This window comes from Aptenodytes patagonicus, chromosome 4 (genome assembly GCF_965638725.1).
Source record: "Aptenodytes patagonicus chromosome 4, bAptPat1.pri.cur, whole genome shotgun sequence".
NCBI classification, from domain to species: domain Eukaryota; kingdom Metazoa; phylum Chordata; class Aves; order Sphenisciformes; family Spheniscidae; genus Aptenodytes; species Aptenodytes patagonicus.
In genome coordinates this window covers 6,140,271-6,156,663 of record NC_134952.1, presented here as the reverse complement: position 1 = coordinate 6,156,663, position 16,393 = coordinate 6,140,271, and the positions used below count along the sequence as shown (strand labels likewise).

The 16,393-nt window shown below is 44.0% G+C and overlaps 2 protein-coding genes across 3 annotated transcripts in view; one reads left to right on the top strand and one right to left on the bottom strand.

Annotated features, from left to right (window-relative positions):
- Positions 1-8,019, bottom strand: part of KRCC1 (lysine rich coiled-coil 1) — a 32,439-nt gene extending 24,420 nt beyond the window's left edge. Inside the window, exon 1 of the mRNA XM_076335710.1 lies at positions 7,994-8,019. The gene's annotated coding sequence lies outside the window, so the exon portion shown is untranslated. The remainder of the gene's footprint in view (positions 1-7,993) is intronic.
- Positions 8,020-11,386: 3,367 nt separating this feature from the next.
- SMYD1 (SET and MYND domain containing 1) overlaps positions 11,387-16,393 on the top strand; it is a 28,123-nt gene continuing 23,116 nt past the window's right edge. The window contains exon 1 of one of the 2 annotated variants that reach the window (XM_076335704.1): positions 11,387-11,815. In XM_076335704.1, coding sequence (XP_076191819.1) covers positions 11,679-11,815 — 137 coding nt within the window. In that variant the 5' untranslated portion in view covers positions 11,387-11,678. The remainder of the gene's footprint in view (positions 11,816-16,393) is intronic. The other variant, XM_076335705.1, reaches the window with a different exon arrangement.

Sequence of the window (16,393 nt, the reverse complement as noted above, 5' to 3'; positions counted from 1 at the left end):
AGCACCAAGAAGGATTAGAGCCCATTTCTAGTGGGTATAGTACAAGCGTAAAAAAAAAAGGAGCTTCTGCTCCGATCTAAGGTGGCACTGACCGCAGCAGAAGGATGCACACAAACGGAAAGGAGCCAGGATGACAACGGACAATTACAGAAACACGAGGCTGCACGTATTAACCATGTGTATTTATAGATTTCTTATTTCAAGCAAACATCATTATCAGCTCGCCACCATACCATCTGCCTCACCTGTACCATTTGCTTTGCCCCGTTATCCTTCCTAAGCTCTTAAGAAATACTTCTTTTCAGAGGGAACTAGGCTGAGAAATGTACCCATCAAAGCTGATTGATTAGATGCACGCTCATTTCCCATTCTAAGTACCACCCAGGCATAAAGGGAAAAATCCATCCGATAAGCCAGGTTAACATCTTCCTGTTTCATCACACTTCACTTTCATGCCCAGAAAGAAAATGTGACAGCCTAGACTTCCATGAATGTACTACTTATAAGCTGTCCTTAAAAAAGCAGATATTCACATACAGAGAAAATATTATTGTTGTTGGACTGTCAAGGCCGAAGAAAGCAGACCCTGGAGACAACTGCCACCCTCAGTGACGACCCATTAGAATTAGCACAGTCCCAAAGGGAAAACTAGAAAACAGGTGAACTTTTCCATTTTCTTTTCAAAGAAAGGAATAAAATATTTTTGATTCTTTTGACTACTAATTCTCAGCAGTCACTATAGTATTTCTTGTGATTACTTTAGCTCTTATTACAATTCAAGAGCGTAAGGTCTAGGGGACAGAATAGGTGCCAAAAAGACTTTTTTTAATCAAGCAAAATGCCTATAAAATGCAAAAAAGCAAACCACACAGATACAAAAGTCAATCTGTATTCCCTCTGGGTTTTGTTAACACTATTATTTTATAGTAGTCATCCGAGATACGTGGGCATTTTAATAAAGGGCTGCTTTACAATCAGATTCAAATTCCAGACACACTGCCAAGGCTACGGAGCCCTAATAGAGATGGAAGACGGGGTGGGAGGAGGTAAGAGAGGATGAGGCTGGAAAGAGAGCTTTATGCCTCTGCACAGAGAAATGGGACAAGGTGGGTTCATTCGAGATGCTAAAGACTGGTTATATTTCCACACTATGAAAGAGTTTGAGAAATCTACCTGAAACTAGACAGCAGTATCGCTGCCTGTCTTCAAGCACTGTATGCTAATGAAATACATGTGCAACTTCTCATTCAGCAAAAGTGCTGGCTGCCTTCTTGTGCTTTATTACCCAAGCTTATCAGGAATCCCAGCCTGATTCAGTACTAGGTCCTTTTCCAGGCACCCCGGTAGTTACTTTATTTAGGTAGTACCTCCACAGAATATCAGAACAGCCATCCCCTTCCTGGGCTTCTAAGTGTCTGCCATGCCAAGTGCTCCCGATGCCAGAGACGGACTGGAAAGCTGCCTTCCTATACAGTCCACAGAATTAATAAGCGATGACTGACTGCAATATCATGCAACCTTGCCCTAAACAATCCTTTGGTTTTCCCTGCCCATTTAGTCCTTGCCCTCTTTACTGATACAGCCAGAGCGCCCCTTACTAGTGCTAAATTCAGAATGATCTGGGCGTTAAATACCCCATCTCATGCATGCCTCAAGAGAAAGGGATGCACCAGCTCTGGTTATGTTTCAAATGAATGCTAAGACTGCTTGCTACCCCACTACTAATTCCCCAGCCACCCAAATCGCTGTTTTAGTAGTGTGGATTTATAAACATATATAATTATTGATACTTCTGGATGCCTGTGTTAAAATCGCATTGCAGGACTGCAGTAAGAACAGTTCACTCAAGACTTAAGGATGAGATCAAGAAAGTGAACGTCAAATATGCAGATATCTATGGAAAGGAGGACTTAACTGTTCATGTTGCATCCAAAAGTGACTTAAAGCAAAACAAAACCAAAACTCTGTTCAGTGTGAGGGTCTGCTTGGGAGCCCCTTGGTTTACTCTCAGCTCTGCTGCCTACTTGTTAAACTTGGTCAACACCCTTAAACTTACATTCTCAAATGTAGGTATGTTTGTATTTAGGCATTTAAGCTTGAAAACTCTGGTTTTCATTTCTGTGCATCTCTGATTCCTGCAACAGTACCATGGAGGAAATTAGTTACCTACCGCAAAGGGATGAGTTAAAACTAATTCTTACAAACATAACTGTTCCTCACTTTGATGGGTCCCTTCAATATTCTCCTAAACAACAGAATTGGCAGAAACAGCATCACTTTAATTTACTGTTTTCAGTTCGGGTATGAAAAATCTTGGTTTAAATTCCTTGGTTTTCTTAGAAAACACGTGTTTCAAACCAAATGCTTTTGTCAGTGGCTCCAGATGCCAACACCTTGCTATTTAAGTATGAAATAAGCAGTAAGTATCAGAGAAGGACACAATTCCTCCTTCCCACCTAAGCTGCATTTTACAAGTTACCTTTTGAAAAGCAGTCAGTGAGCTACTGCCAATAAAACACACCTCTGCTATAACTTCTCACTGTGGTGGCTGCTCCACGCTTGCATGAGAGGGAATTGTTCCTCTTTCTAATGGTGCTGTGGCCTCAAGAGACTGCAAGTCCCATCAAGTCCTGGTCAAAGTTAATAACACCAGCTCAACTTCACAGGGATCAGAGTACACTGGAATTTTGAGCCTGGTGAGCTACAGTGGTAGACAGGTACAGCCAGCCCTGAGCACACGTAGCAAAGACAGATCAGCCCGGCCTGGGAGGAGTTATGATCTTCACATTCCAGATGGCAAACATATACCTGATACAGAAGGGACAAAAAGCTGTGTAATCCTAATTCATAGTCAGTAGTTAAAGAAAATAATACGGTTCCACAGGAAAAAAAATGAGTACTTTTTCAGATGTTTCCAAAGGCTGGAGAAGCAAGCCACAGGGCAAAACAATCACATCTTCTCCTCTTCTTCGAAGAAATACAGTCAGTGTACGTGGTGCATTACTGTTCCCCCTAAGGCAATGTTCTGTTTAAGTTGCACTTGGAGTTCTGCTTCATGATTTTATTTTTTATGATGCCACCTTTGAAGCTTGAGATTGAGATGTAAAACTAATGTTTTAGTGCGTTGGTTTCACTGTTAGAAGTCCTCCATCATTAAGACAAGCCACAAATCACTGAAGATTTATTAACTACCGAAAACCACTCAAACTTTACAAAGACTGGTTCAAGAAAAGTTTCCTGAACACATCCACTTTCACTCTCATAAAAAATGACTTCTCATTCTTACCTCCAATGTGACTTATAAAAACGTCTGAGTAAATGGAAAAATCTGTTATTAAAGCAGAAGTGGATCATAACAATAAATGTATGCTTAAAACCCAGCATACTTTTTATTGGTATAATTTTCTGACTGGCATCTTCTGAGACCGTTCAGAAGACACAGAAGCTCAATACTTCATATGAAGTGAAATTAAAAGCAGTCTGACATAATAGTGAATAACACAGGTGAAGACAGAGAACATCAAGTATCACCTAAATATCCAGGTGATATCCAATACACTTACATTCTTGCTCATTCATTTAGCATTTATAAAAATACTTCTCCAGAGATGTGTTTTATAAGATTTTTTTTTTTTAATGTAGAGAATAAACCCAGCCTAAATCAACAGACAATGAGGAGCAATCAATAAGCAATGAGGAACACATTCTTAAAAAAAAAGATCAGCTTGATTGTTTTAATGTTCAAACACTGAAATACAGGCATTGAGAAGGCAGTGAGAACTGCAGGTGCTCAGCATCTCTCTTAACAAGAAAACTGAAGCAATTTAAATAGTTTTTAAAAAAAAAAAAATCAAGGTAACAGAGGTAGATTTTGGAAATCTAGAACCAAACAGGTTGCCTAATAATAATAAATCAGACTCTTAGTGTCTGAATTGAAGGACAATGATTTGCTTACCATTTCTCAATTCTCAGTTATGATCTTAGAAGCACACCCAGCATTTTTAAATTTTTTTTAAGTCTTCTTCAGTGGAACAGCAATTCAGTTAAGGCATTAAAACACTCATGTGAGAAGGCTCAGGGACATTTTAATGTTATTGTACTTGTATCTTTTACTACTTGAGAGAAGTTCAAGGATGTCTTTTCAGCTTTAAACCTTTGCTATCTCTTTTCTTACTTTTATTAGGTTAATTGTAGACGAATCTTTGTGGCATGCCATGTAGGAAAGGCGGGGGAAAAAAGTCTTCCCTCGGGGCAGTACAAATGTGGTAGGAAAAATACTAACATTAATTAAAATATCAGAGACCAGGTAATTTAAAAAAGCCTGTTCAGCCCAGGATTTTCTACCACTTGATTAAAAAGGAAACGCTCCCAGCTTTAGTCTATTATTAATTTTTCTTTCTCATTTCTTGAGGGTAGAGAAGACAGAAAGCAGAATAACGTAGTAAAGAAGAAGTCTAGGCTAGACAAATCCCTTAAGGCAAAGGTATAAAGTTTCAAGTTCAAGGGACTAAACCCACAAAATGACATAGCCAAATTCTGCCCTCAAACGCCAACAGCAAATATAGCATTGTAATGAAAAATAGATGGATATACATGAATCAAGTTCAACAACTGCAAGTCCTCAAGAGCAAATATTGACCCACATATTTTCTCATTTTACAAGTCCTTTCACATGGCTGTCTCCAAGGCACATCTGGACCAGCACAAGCAGTGGGGTTGGCGCATCCTACCAAGCTACCACCTGTCAGCCTCACAGTAACTGAGTGTGCATGCTGAAGCCTGTCCCAGCTGCAAAGTAAAACAGGTTAATTTACACCACGTGCACTACATTAATTTGCTTTACTCTGCAAGGAAGAAAGGCAGGAGCCTGCATGCAGTTATCTCATCTCAGCTGACTGGCTGTAATTTTACATGATGTGCAAACTCTATTGCTTGTAATCAGGCAGTCATATTCCTACTCCGTAACAGGATGAAAGGTGAACAAAAGCTTCAATGCTTAGAGTGTCAGCTGTCCAAAACTGCAGGCAAACAGCATCACTGAAATCCAGTCACTTTTGGTTTGGTACAGCAGGAAAGCACGGTCACTGTACAGTAGGAGTCAGAAAGCAATCTTAGCAATAAACTCAGATATCCACAGATATCCAACTTAGAAAGGGCAGGCAAAGATAACAAACTTCAAAACCCTTATCAGATACACTGAACTGCAGTATTACAGCACTGTATTCCTGTACGAAGAAGGGAGGCTGAACCAGACAGATTTTGATTTCTGCAGTTAGGTGAAAGACGTTTCTCCAAGGAAACAATACTGTAGTAGCACTAAATTTTTTTTTTTTCCAGCAAGTTTAGTCACTGAATATCCTTTTGAATGAGTTTTTTTGTTTTGTTTTCAAAGCTCAGGTGATCATAAAAAAATGAAATGCCAAACTGGACTCTGTTGTTTAGAAACAAATGCTGTTAATGCCGGCACTGCACGTTTCCATAAACTAGTTTCATCACTCAAACTATAAGATTTTTCCCCACAGAATATTATAACAAGTTAACTTACAAGCATTTATATGCATCTTTGAATACTACATGTTATTTGACTAAGACACATGGCTAAGCCTGCACACATGCACGAGGCCTTTGAAGCGTACAACTACAGTACCAAAACAGTGGTTAAACCTCACGTTGCCCAAAGCTTCTCAAATGCACAAACGAAACCAAAGCAGAGCTAAAAGCCTCGATGGCCAGATGGATCTGTGATCTGCCCTGACACATAACAGAAGCAGCTTGCAATTGATATGAAACACAATGCGTCCCCCCTTTTGCCCAGGGTGAGCAAGTAACAAGACACTTTGCCTGCTCTCTTAGTGCTCTGAACTCAGCCTGGACACAGAAAATATTTTAAAGCATTAAGATTGAAGTACAATATATCAATCACTACTAATAAAATTAAGGTGTGCACTTCTTGCAACACAGTTCCTTGACTCTCTTAATTTTTCTCCCTGTTGGTCCATGTCCTCTTGTTTCCACTACTCTGTCTCTGCTGAACTGACCTCTGTTCCCTGCATCCTATCAGACCCCCCGAGGGCTGGACCAGCCTGTCATAGCTGAAGGAGACTGAAATCAGCTATTCTGCTTTTACCAGCAAAAAAGTCGCACTTTTTTTTTTTTAAAGTGTCAAATCATTTTTACTGCAATAAATTACTCAGGATTTCAGAAAACAAGTCTGATTTTTTTTAAAATTTCTGTGAGCATAGTTTGATCCAGCTGTATTTTACTTCTTGAAACACACTGCCAAAGTGTGAATAGGGTGCAACAGAAGGCTGATTAAGTCTATGCTGGGTGGTTGGTTCCTTCTGAAGAAGAATCTAATGCATTAGACTTCTTAAACACTGCAGGATAAGCTGTTAGTTTCCTTGCCAGGCATTAAGTTATGTCCTTAGGGTAACAGACTCTCTCCCCTTTCCACTCTGTCGTGGTTTAACCCTCCTTGGCTCTTAAGAACACGTAAGAAATACACCTCCCAATCCTCATTTTGTAAACTCTCTTGAGGCAGGTTAAGCCAAGTTACTTACCCTTCTGCCCGGCTCTCTTCTGACATATAAATGCTCCCATACGATTGTATGATAGTACGTGCAATGTTATTTCTCAGCCTACTCTCAGTGCTATTTAAGATGGGCTTGTGGAACGCCGGGTGAGAAATACATAATCAGTGAATTGGTACCCAACTCTTTTTTTTCCCCCTCCAGTAAGTGAAGAAGATGTGTAGAACAGAAAAGGAGGGAGAGGGGAAACAGAGTTTGGCACAGGTGTGAATTGACAAGCATAACCAGCAATCCTTGCTGTCTGGCTCATGACAAAACCTGTACCTGCTGTGCACTAAAAGTAAGTGTGAGTGTGTGAGCTACCTCTAAACACTGAGAATTTAAGAAACACAACCTTCAGACCCTTAAAATCCCTTGAAATTCCCAGGAGGTCAAAGTACTTTTAAAGTTAAAGGCTGTGTTGCTAACGCACCAAATGACATTTTTTAATTCAGGAACATGACAATTCAGTTCAAGAAATAAGTGTGAAAAATGGAATTTAAACCTAAACACAGTAAGACTGCATTCCTAACTTTCCCCAAGTATATTCCTTTGAAGAGCATACATACTTGGGTTGCTTTTTTCCCTCCAGAAAGCTGACTGCTTAAAATAGCTGTCAGCTTTTTAAACAGTGATTAATTCCACCAGAGTTATTTCTGTTCAAGAGTACTACTAAATTTAACTGACAATGGGGAAATCTGCTGTTAACAGATATTTCACATATTTAACAAAAGCTCATGTTTATGCATTCCTAAGCGTGTGGCTTTCTTTTTTTAAACTTGATTTTCATTATACAACTGAATAGTCAATGCTTACAAACCACTGACCAAAGCCTTTCAACATGCAAGTATTTTATACCCATTATGAATGGCTTGGTGTTCCCAGAAGCTCAAAACTTTTTTTTGGGTGCTATTTGCTAGATTTCAGGAGAGAGAACCTGGGAAGGAGAGGACATAGAAAGTTCCCATCACTTCTCAGCCACAACCTTAAACGATTCAATTCCAGGGCTCTGTATCACAGGTCTGGTGTGTAAAATAACCTGTTTGTCATCTCACTGTCCCAGAAGCATGAGATTAGCTTACAAAGCTAGAGCAAGACCTCTTTGCACTGAAGAATTATTCAATATAAAACTACTTTTACAAGCTGCGTATCAAGCAGTCTGGACCGATTTCAGATACCCTACCTGCTCCTTCCACACGCAAAACACAGACAAGACTCTCGTTGCATTTTGCTCCTCATTAATTTCTGCCTTTGGTATCGAACGCCTATTACTTTTCAATACTGGCCTCATGAGGACATACTTTATTTCACAGAGGGAACGGCACTACCATGACTCTACCATATCCTGACAGGCCCCTGTCACCACCTCCCCCCTCACGGCCCCAAGGGGCCCGTATGGCTCCGCGGGGCCGGACCCCACTCACCTTCGCGGCAGGCGGCGGCGAGCGGAGGCCGCAGGGAAGCCTCCCCACCCCGCTCCGCCGCCGCCATGGCCCCGGTGCTGCCGACAGGGAGCCGCCGCCGCCGCCCTTAAGGGCACCGCGCCGCCGGCGGGGCCGGGCCAGGCCGCCTTGGCGGGGCCTTCGGGGCCGGGACACCTTAACGGGCCCCGGCCGCCGCCTCTCCCGTAACGAGCTCCTCCTGCGGGCCGGCTTCACCCCTCCACCCTCACCGCCCTCTCGGGTCCACTTTAACCGCCCCGGGGGATCCACTGTAACCACCAGCCGGCCCAGCTGGTCCCGCCGGTCCCCAGCCCGCCCTCGCTGGCTGCCCTGCGCCCGGCCCGGCCTACCCCTCCCCGGCCAGCCCGTGGCCTCCCCCTCAGGGGCCCACAGCCCTCCGGACTGACTAGGGACTGCTTGTGACTGACTAGGGACTGCTTGTGACTGACTAGTAACTACTAATAACTACTAGTAACCATCTTATAACTGCTTAGTAACTGCCTAATTACTAGTAAGAGCCTCAGAATGTAGTATGTAGTAACTGCCTGGTAACTACTAGTAACTACTAGCAGCAGCTCAGTGTCTGCCTAGTATCTGCCTAGAAACTACTAGTAACTGGAGGCCTCTCTCCTCACCTTGGGTGGCTCCTCTCCACCCGCGGCACCCAAAACACCCCCAAAATCCCCCAAATCGCTACCAGTCCATCGGCCAGCCCTCCCCTTGATCACCCTATAGATCCACCCCTCTTCAGGGACGAATTCTCCCCAGCCCCTGTTAACACCCACCCCCAGGAGAACAGGCAGTCTAATTTCCCCCAAATTTTTTGGGGCTGTCCTCCCAAAAAAGGGTTTCATTGGGATGCTGGGCCCGCCCTTGCCCTGCAGGTGATGACATTTAACGTTTAAAGCTGAATTATAATGACAGGACAAGTCCGAGGAGCACCCATCTAGGACAGTTGGTTTTTTCCCTCTTTTTTTTTCCTTTTTTCTCTCTAATTCACGACTTGTCTAAGTACTGCTCACCACAGTCCAAAGCTGCTGCGATTAAACTTGATAAAATTGTGCTTTGGATAATTTTTTAGAGGGCAGTAGAGGGTGCTGTTTGTTCTCCTGTTAGGAGGACAGGGCCACTCACCCCTCCAGCCCAATATGCAGACAGATCCGAAGCACAGAATAACCTGCTGTTGAAGGGTCAGCCTTGCTCGGCACCCCGAAATCAGCGTGCCTTTTTGGCTGGCTTTGAAATTCAGTGTGTTTCCAAGGGGTTGAAAGTAGGGTCCTTGCTCCAAATAGGTATTTAAAAAGCAGGAATCCCTGTTTCCAGCCTTTTTCGTCCCTCTCCAACTTTCCCGGTGTTTTGTTTGTTTTTTTTTTTTCCCCCCAGATTGACAGTTTTACCACCATATTTTTGCACACAGCTGGGTCTGAAACTGTGGCCCGGTGGTACCAAGGGTGTGATGCGCAGCCAGATGGCTGATCTCCTCCTGTACGACCGGCTGAGCACACAGCACCGTGGCATTCACTGGGCTGGAAGGGGAGAAATGAGGCTTTCGTTACGCTCTGTCTCAGCCAAAATGTTTTTTTTTTTATGTGATCTGAAGGGGTGAGGGGTGCATTGTACTGGGTACACCATGGATGTCTGACTGTGCAGAGACCTGCTCTGTTATAACTCTGTCCTAGAAGGACTTTGATCTGTTGGTTTTAGTTGGCTACTTTGAAAAGATATAATTATATTCTTTGTTATATTCTTAGTTATTCTATTCTATTCTATTCTATTCTATTCTATTCTATTCTATTCTATATTCTTTGTTATCTGGGAATCAGAAACAGTATTTAGTGTGATTAATGACTGGGTTCAATATAGCCACACTCCAAATCGGGTTTTTTTGAGAAAAAAAAAATCAGCACCTAATTTTGAGGTGCTAAAGTACTGCTGGCAAATATATGTGTCTAAAAGGCACTTACACCCAGGGGAATGAAACATGGGTAACAGGTGAGACCAGAGCATCCTGACATCACATATCACACAAGTAGAGCATTGCAATTAAAATTGTAATTGCTTGTAGGGGCTAATTGCCTGTAGTGACTTTTCTACGCTGCACAGCGTAAATGCTGGAAGGTTTGTGCTGACGGCTCCGCAACGGCTCTGGCCCTCCTCAGGATGAGTGGAGGAGTCTGGTTGTGCTCATCATCACATGAACACCCGGATCACCCTGAATTTATAGAGCTGTGGATTGATATCGTTTGTGCTTGGCATACTCGGGCAAACTATAACACAGGATATTTGTGCCGAAGCGTGATACCATACTTGATTCGCACGCAAGGAAAGTTGCCAGAAGCTTTTAGCAGAAGATGCTGAGCAGTTCTGTGACTGCCTTGAAGAGCACGACGATACTTCCCACTGCCTTGGCAAAGTAAAGCATTTCTTTTACAGTCTAGGGATGCACAGGAATTACCCTCTTTATTTCTCTGCACCTCACTTCCCCTGTTAAAACAGACAGGTTTTTCTGTGCAGCACGGAGGTGTGGGAAGAGGTTTGCAAACGTTGGTATCTGTGTGGTGCTTAGAGATCCAGGAGGAAATAGCATCAGGTTTCCAGGGGGTGGGAGGGTGAGATCAGCAGGAGTCAGCCCCGTGAAGTGCTATTAAATGATAAAAAAATGCTGAATGACAATCTGGACTGGGTTCAATTTCCACAGTGAGGTTCACTCTTGTACATGGAGGCCTTCCCTTGTGTCACCCCGAACTCGTACTGGCTGCTGGGGGCAGAGAATGAAGCAAGGGCCTGGCTTCTCACGGGTTTGGTCTCACTGGTGCACCCTCCTTTTCCACTCAGGTGGCTCCAATTCCCCCATCTCATCCATGGCTGTGCGTTGGAGGTGAGGAGAACCCTCAAATGCAGTGCCATTTCAAAGAGGTTTAGTGCATCCAAAATTGTGCGAATACCTAAGATGTCCTGCTTGCTTCTGCAGCCTGCGCCGAACTGCTGCTGTCCTTCCAGCTCCTTCCACACTGTTCCGTGCGCCCGCCACCACGAGCATTTGGGAAGTGACGGCCCTTTTCCAGGCTCAGGTAGCGACGGAGGATGCCGAGAATTTCAGGACGTGTGTTTCGCTGTTATCCCTGCCTCTAAACATGCCATCCATGTCCTAGAGGGTAAAAATAAAGCAGCAATGTTTAGTTTCTGGAAAAAGCCAGATGACAGTGGAAGGGGTCAGAAATATGCATACCAGCCCTCCCTGTCCCACTGTCTCAGCTGTTGCTTCCTGAGAGACAGAAGCATGTGATTGCTAAAAATACCCTGCAAAGAGAATACATTCTTTCTCCAATGGGACAGTATAAATTAATCCGAGTCGTAACATATACAACTGCTTGTGGCTGGGAGAAACAACTCCAAACGTGGTTTTCGGCAGGGGGTTTCCTAATGAAGCAGAAGTCCCAGCCCTGTGCCTTCCCTGCGTAGGCTGGCGATATTGCGCAGAGGATCTTCGCCTCCAGCCTCTCCTGCTCCCACCCCCTCGCCCTCCTATGGGAAACAGTGCGGCCGGGGGTGGGGGAGGCCAGCCCCTTTATAAGCGTGGTCTTGTGGCAAGTCGAAGTTGACGGGAGTGACGGGAGATTTGGCTCGCTCCGAGATACCCACCTCCCAAGCCTTGGGGTGCCTTGGGATGACCAAAGGGGGAATGGAGTCAGTCGAAGTGTTCACGTCTGAAGGCAAAGGCAGGGGCTTGAAAGCGCAGAAGGAATTCTTGCCCGGGGATGTCATCTTTGCGGAGCCAGCCTACGCGGCCGTGGTTTTTGATAGGTAAGAGAAAAGCACATGTAAAACACAGACCAAAAGTGATCTCGATGCAAAATTTCATCTGGCTGGGTGGGTAAAAGTTTGAAAGCGTCTGGGCAGCATCAGAGAAGGGTGCGAAGGGAAGTCAGAAGCTCTTCTGTAAAGCACATTCACAGCTTACAGTGAATGTGCTTCAGAGGGCTCAGATCAGCTTTTTTACTTTTAATATGGTGCAGTCTGTTTCCAGGACGTGATCTTGCAAGGTGCTTGGTGCCATCAGCTTTTGCCAAATGCGGTGAAAGTTGGCTGTATTCAGTGCCTCACAAAACCGGACCCATGTTACGCTCCGGTGAACTGCCAGGATTTAGTGTAATTCAGGTACAGCAATCTCAGACTGACTTTGCTGAAGCCTCCGATGTATAATCCGTGATAAAAGTGAGTTACATTGTGTTCTGCTTACGTGTACCACCTCCCAGCTACACACGCAGCTTCATCGCCCGCTGCCTTCAAACCAGAAGCTAGTGGGGATCTGTCAGTGATACTGTTTCTGTTAAAGTGATTTTATATTTATAGCTAGCCCAGTTAACTGGAGACAAATTTCTGCTTTCACTCTTGCACGAGACTGGTTTTAAATTTTTGTTCACACTGATGCAGCCAGAAACTGAATTCTGGTTCAAACACATTTTTCTTTTCTGCTGCTTGTTTCAAGGATAAACAACATTCGATCAACCTGTGCTGCCGGTGTGGCTGGTAGGTGCCCACTTCTGCCCTTCAAATCAGCGGAAGATTCACTTAAATATCCTGAAAGCTAAAAGACACAAAGAACCAATTTCGATGTTAATCTTCCATGGGATAAATCTAGAATAAAGCCCCAGACATGAATGGAATTTGTTCAGCTTATAATATGCTAGCTGAGAACAGAATTTGGCCCAAACTTTTTAAACGAGGAGCTAGATGTCAGCTGAAGGTTTCATTCTGGGCTTGGGAAATTTGTAAGCATTCTTCAAGGGCATCATGGTGAGTCCTGAAACTGATTTTTTTTGCCCCAAACTGCCAATGACTTTAGTGAATGTTCTGCACACTAACTAAAGCAGTGAGTGATTCTACCTAGCTGAGCTTTCCCTGATTGAATCAACTCTGCTAATGAAGTCTGGGACGCAAGCAGAGCTCATGCTGCTGTTTTAATCCTGGTCATCTTGTAGATTTGTGCTACTGTGTGATCTGGCAATAGCAGAGAATTGGGGATTAAATGGACAGAGCAGGAAATAATTTTTTTTGTGTCTTTCATTCACTTTTTCCTTGCCCTTATAGTCAGTGGGTGAACATGATAATGAATCTTTACAATAGCAGCAATGACACTTTTTAGTTTGTATTTGAACATGTCATTGCAAGAGCTCACATTAAAAATGTCACTTTTTATTTTAAAACGTTAAGTTCTTGAATTCTTAACCCTGAGTTCAGTTACAGTAGTTAGTGACAAAACCACCTCTCCTTGACGTGTCCTTCTAGCTCTTGTACTTTAGTTTCACTTGTGTCACTAGCTGGAATCCTGTTGTGATACTGTTTGCTTCGGAAGTGCCTATGGACAATGATTTCTCCCATATGCTGTATTAAAAATACTAATTATCCTTTAACCATTGAAAACATTTTGCCTTTTAATTGCTGGTTGAGAATTTTTTTTCTTCTATGTGAAATGTCGCGAGCATCATGCATAGAGTAGAGCTGCCCATTTTGAAGAGCTACAACTTCACTGCATTTTCAAATGTCACTTGTGTAATGTGAGATAAGGGGAGAAACTATCACCACATCGGGTCTTGGACTGCAGACTGTGTCTTAGGCTTAGGTTTCCAACAGAAAACCTCGGATGGGGAGAGATGTGCTTCCCTCCCTCCCCAGCCTGTGTTTGTTTAGCTCCCAGAGGGCAGATCCAGACACTAAGCAGCAAGGGGGTAAGGTAAACACATCCCTTCTCTGCAGCTGCAGGGAATGGGGATGGCTTCAGTCATTCTTATCTCTCTGCTGCTTCTTCAGGCTGCTGGGCAATAATAATGGACTCTTACCCTCCCATCCCAAAATCTCCGAAGCAGGAGGTGCCAACTAAATGCTTGCTGGTTAGGGCTCAGCAGGGAAAACCCTGTGCCTGAGATACAATGGAAACATGCATTTTGCTTGTGAAAACTGCTCTGATGTTTTTCACATGCATACAGGGCTTTGGTTTTGAAGGTACCTTCTCCTGCTGCCCCAGGGTATTCGATTGCATAAACCCCCAGTGAATTGGTTGCTGTAGAAGGGTAGCCTGGATCCTTGTAGGATCTGCAAGAATAAATCCACACTAGGTCATGGTGGCTGGTTTTGCCCTGAAAGAACTGCTGTTGCCTCTGCATGGATGAAGAGTCCAATGAAGAGGCATGTGTTTTTCCATGCCCACAAACAAGCATTTATAGGTCCTAAAACTGGTGTTGAGTCTACACTGTTAAAAAGGGTCTCACCCTGCATTGGGAAACCCAAAGTCCAGAGTCCCTCACCCTAATTCCATTCAGCGTCTTTGTCTCTTGCTGAAAGCAGTGTGTATGTGTACTATGGAAAGGGGATTCAAATATGAGTGATTGGTGGATTTAATTTTTCAGCTCGGGTCCTACCAAATATGTGACCAGATTTTCCACAGAGCTCAGCTTTCTTTGTGTATAAAGGCCACCATAGAAGCACTGAAGTGTAGAGTTGGTCTGTATTTTGCAGCCCTTTGAAGAGCTCATACCTTTGTGAAGTCTGGTCCCAGTGTGGATGCTGAGCCCCTGAAATCCTGCCCCTGATTTTGCTGTTGAAATCAAGCAATCTGTGTGTGATGCATATGGATGGCAATCACACTGCAGTGGCCACACTGCGATCTTCTGCGTGACTGCATGTGATGTGGCAACACAGCAGGCAAAGCGAAGGTCTCTTTTTTCAGATTAGTAGGAGCAGCTCTTCAGAGATACAACAGTGTTTTCTTGGTGTGGCCATACTACAGGATGGAAAGCAGCTTGTGTTCGTGCCTGGGCACAAAGCTGTCAAGAGATGAGAGGTGTTACTGTTCAGAAATGGGGGAGCCCCATACAAGCTGATCGTCCTTTGACCTGGTGAAGAACATAATTATGAAATGAAAAATTTGCATGACCTGCTATAGGTGTTTAACTTCAGGTGTCTAAGTGAGAAACCCCTCCATAGGGCTGTTGCATAGCAGAAACCTACCTTTCATACTCTGAGAGACTATCGGCAGAACAAACCTCTTTGCCCCGACTGTACAGGGATCTAGGGAGCCTGAACAGCTAATTTTGGCACCCGGTGTTAGGTGCTCACAGCAGAAAGTGTGGGGACCCTTTGGGCTTAAATGGTGCAAAGACCCTACTCTATATATTGATGTGAGGAATTGCAGAAGCAATTTTGACCTTAGGCTGTCACCCACCTGCACTGTATGAATGTCTGTCTTTCAGTAGGAGTCTGAGCTTGAGGAGGTGCTGAGAACTTTATTTTGCTAGGAAAAGGAGATGCGTTTTCTTTGACAAAACGCTATAACCAGCCATCATACTCTGAGCAAGTAAGACCCACCAGTTTAACTGGACCAACCTGCAGAGCGATGTGATGGCTTGTCCAGCAATATGCTTTGGGATTCAGCTTGCAAATTAAGACACCCAAAACTAAAGTCTGTTATAAGCGTGTGCATAGAGCTAAGGGCAGGTTTCGGTTGCCATAGGTGTTTAGTGTCATTTGAGATGCCCCAGGGTGTCTGAGACGTCCTTTTAGGGCTCACAGGTGCAAAACAGGATTTATGAGAATCAGGCCGCCTCTCAGACCAGATGGGTGTCCCTGCAGAGCCTAAAATAACACTAGGCTCCTATGTCCAGGCAAGTGAATCCAGCCCTAAGTCCCCGTTACAGTCAATGGAGCTCTATAATGTGCACCAAACACAGACACCTACCTTTGAGCTGAATGGCTTTCCACACCCCACTGAGTGTTTTGATGGGATCTCTACTTAGACACTGGGAGTACAGATGAGCACATCTAGGTGTCTAAATCTGCAGACTGCATCCCACCCTGGAAGCCCCTGAAGGTCACAGGGACCCTGAAGGTCCCTGAAGTCATTAAGGCTGGTGAGGGCTTGTACTCTTCAACCCAGTGATGATCACCTGAGCAGCAGTTTCTTACCCGGTGCCAGAGACTTTTAGTCCAGAAGTACATAAAACTCAAGGTGAAGCTAAAGAAAGTTCCTATAGACATCAGCCAGCTCATAGTTTCTTAGATTTTAAGGCCAGGGTATGACTCACAAGGCTAACCCTGTTCCTTGTAGGGGGGTTGGACTAGATGACCTTTAAATGTCCCTTCCAGCCCAAACCATTCTATGATTCTATGATTCTATAACCTTTTGCTTAACACAGTGGTTGCCTGGAATTGACTCCTGCATCAAGCCCGTCTACCTGAACTAGAGCAGGCTGTTTAGAGAGACAGTGAATACTGATTGAAAGGGGGTGCAGATCTCAGTGTAATCTCCAGTATTTTGCTGTTTGGGTAAAGTGCAGGCACACTCTCTGATCTGTGTTTGAATCAGCCTTGCTGTTATCAGCTGAA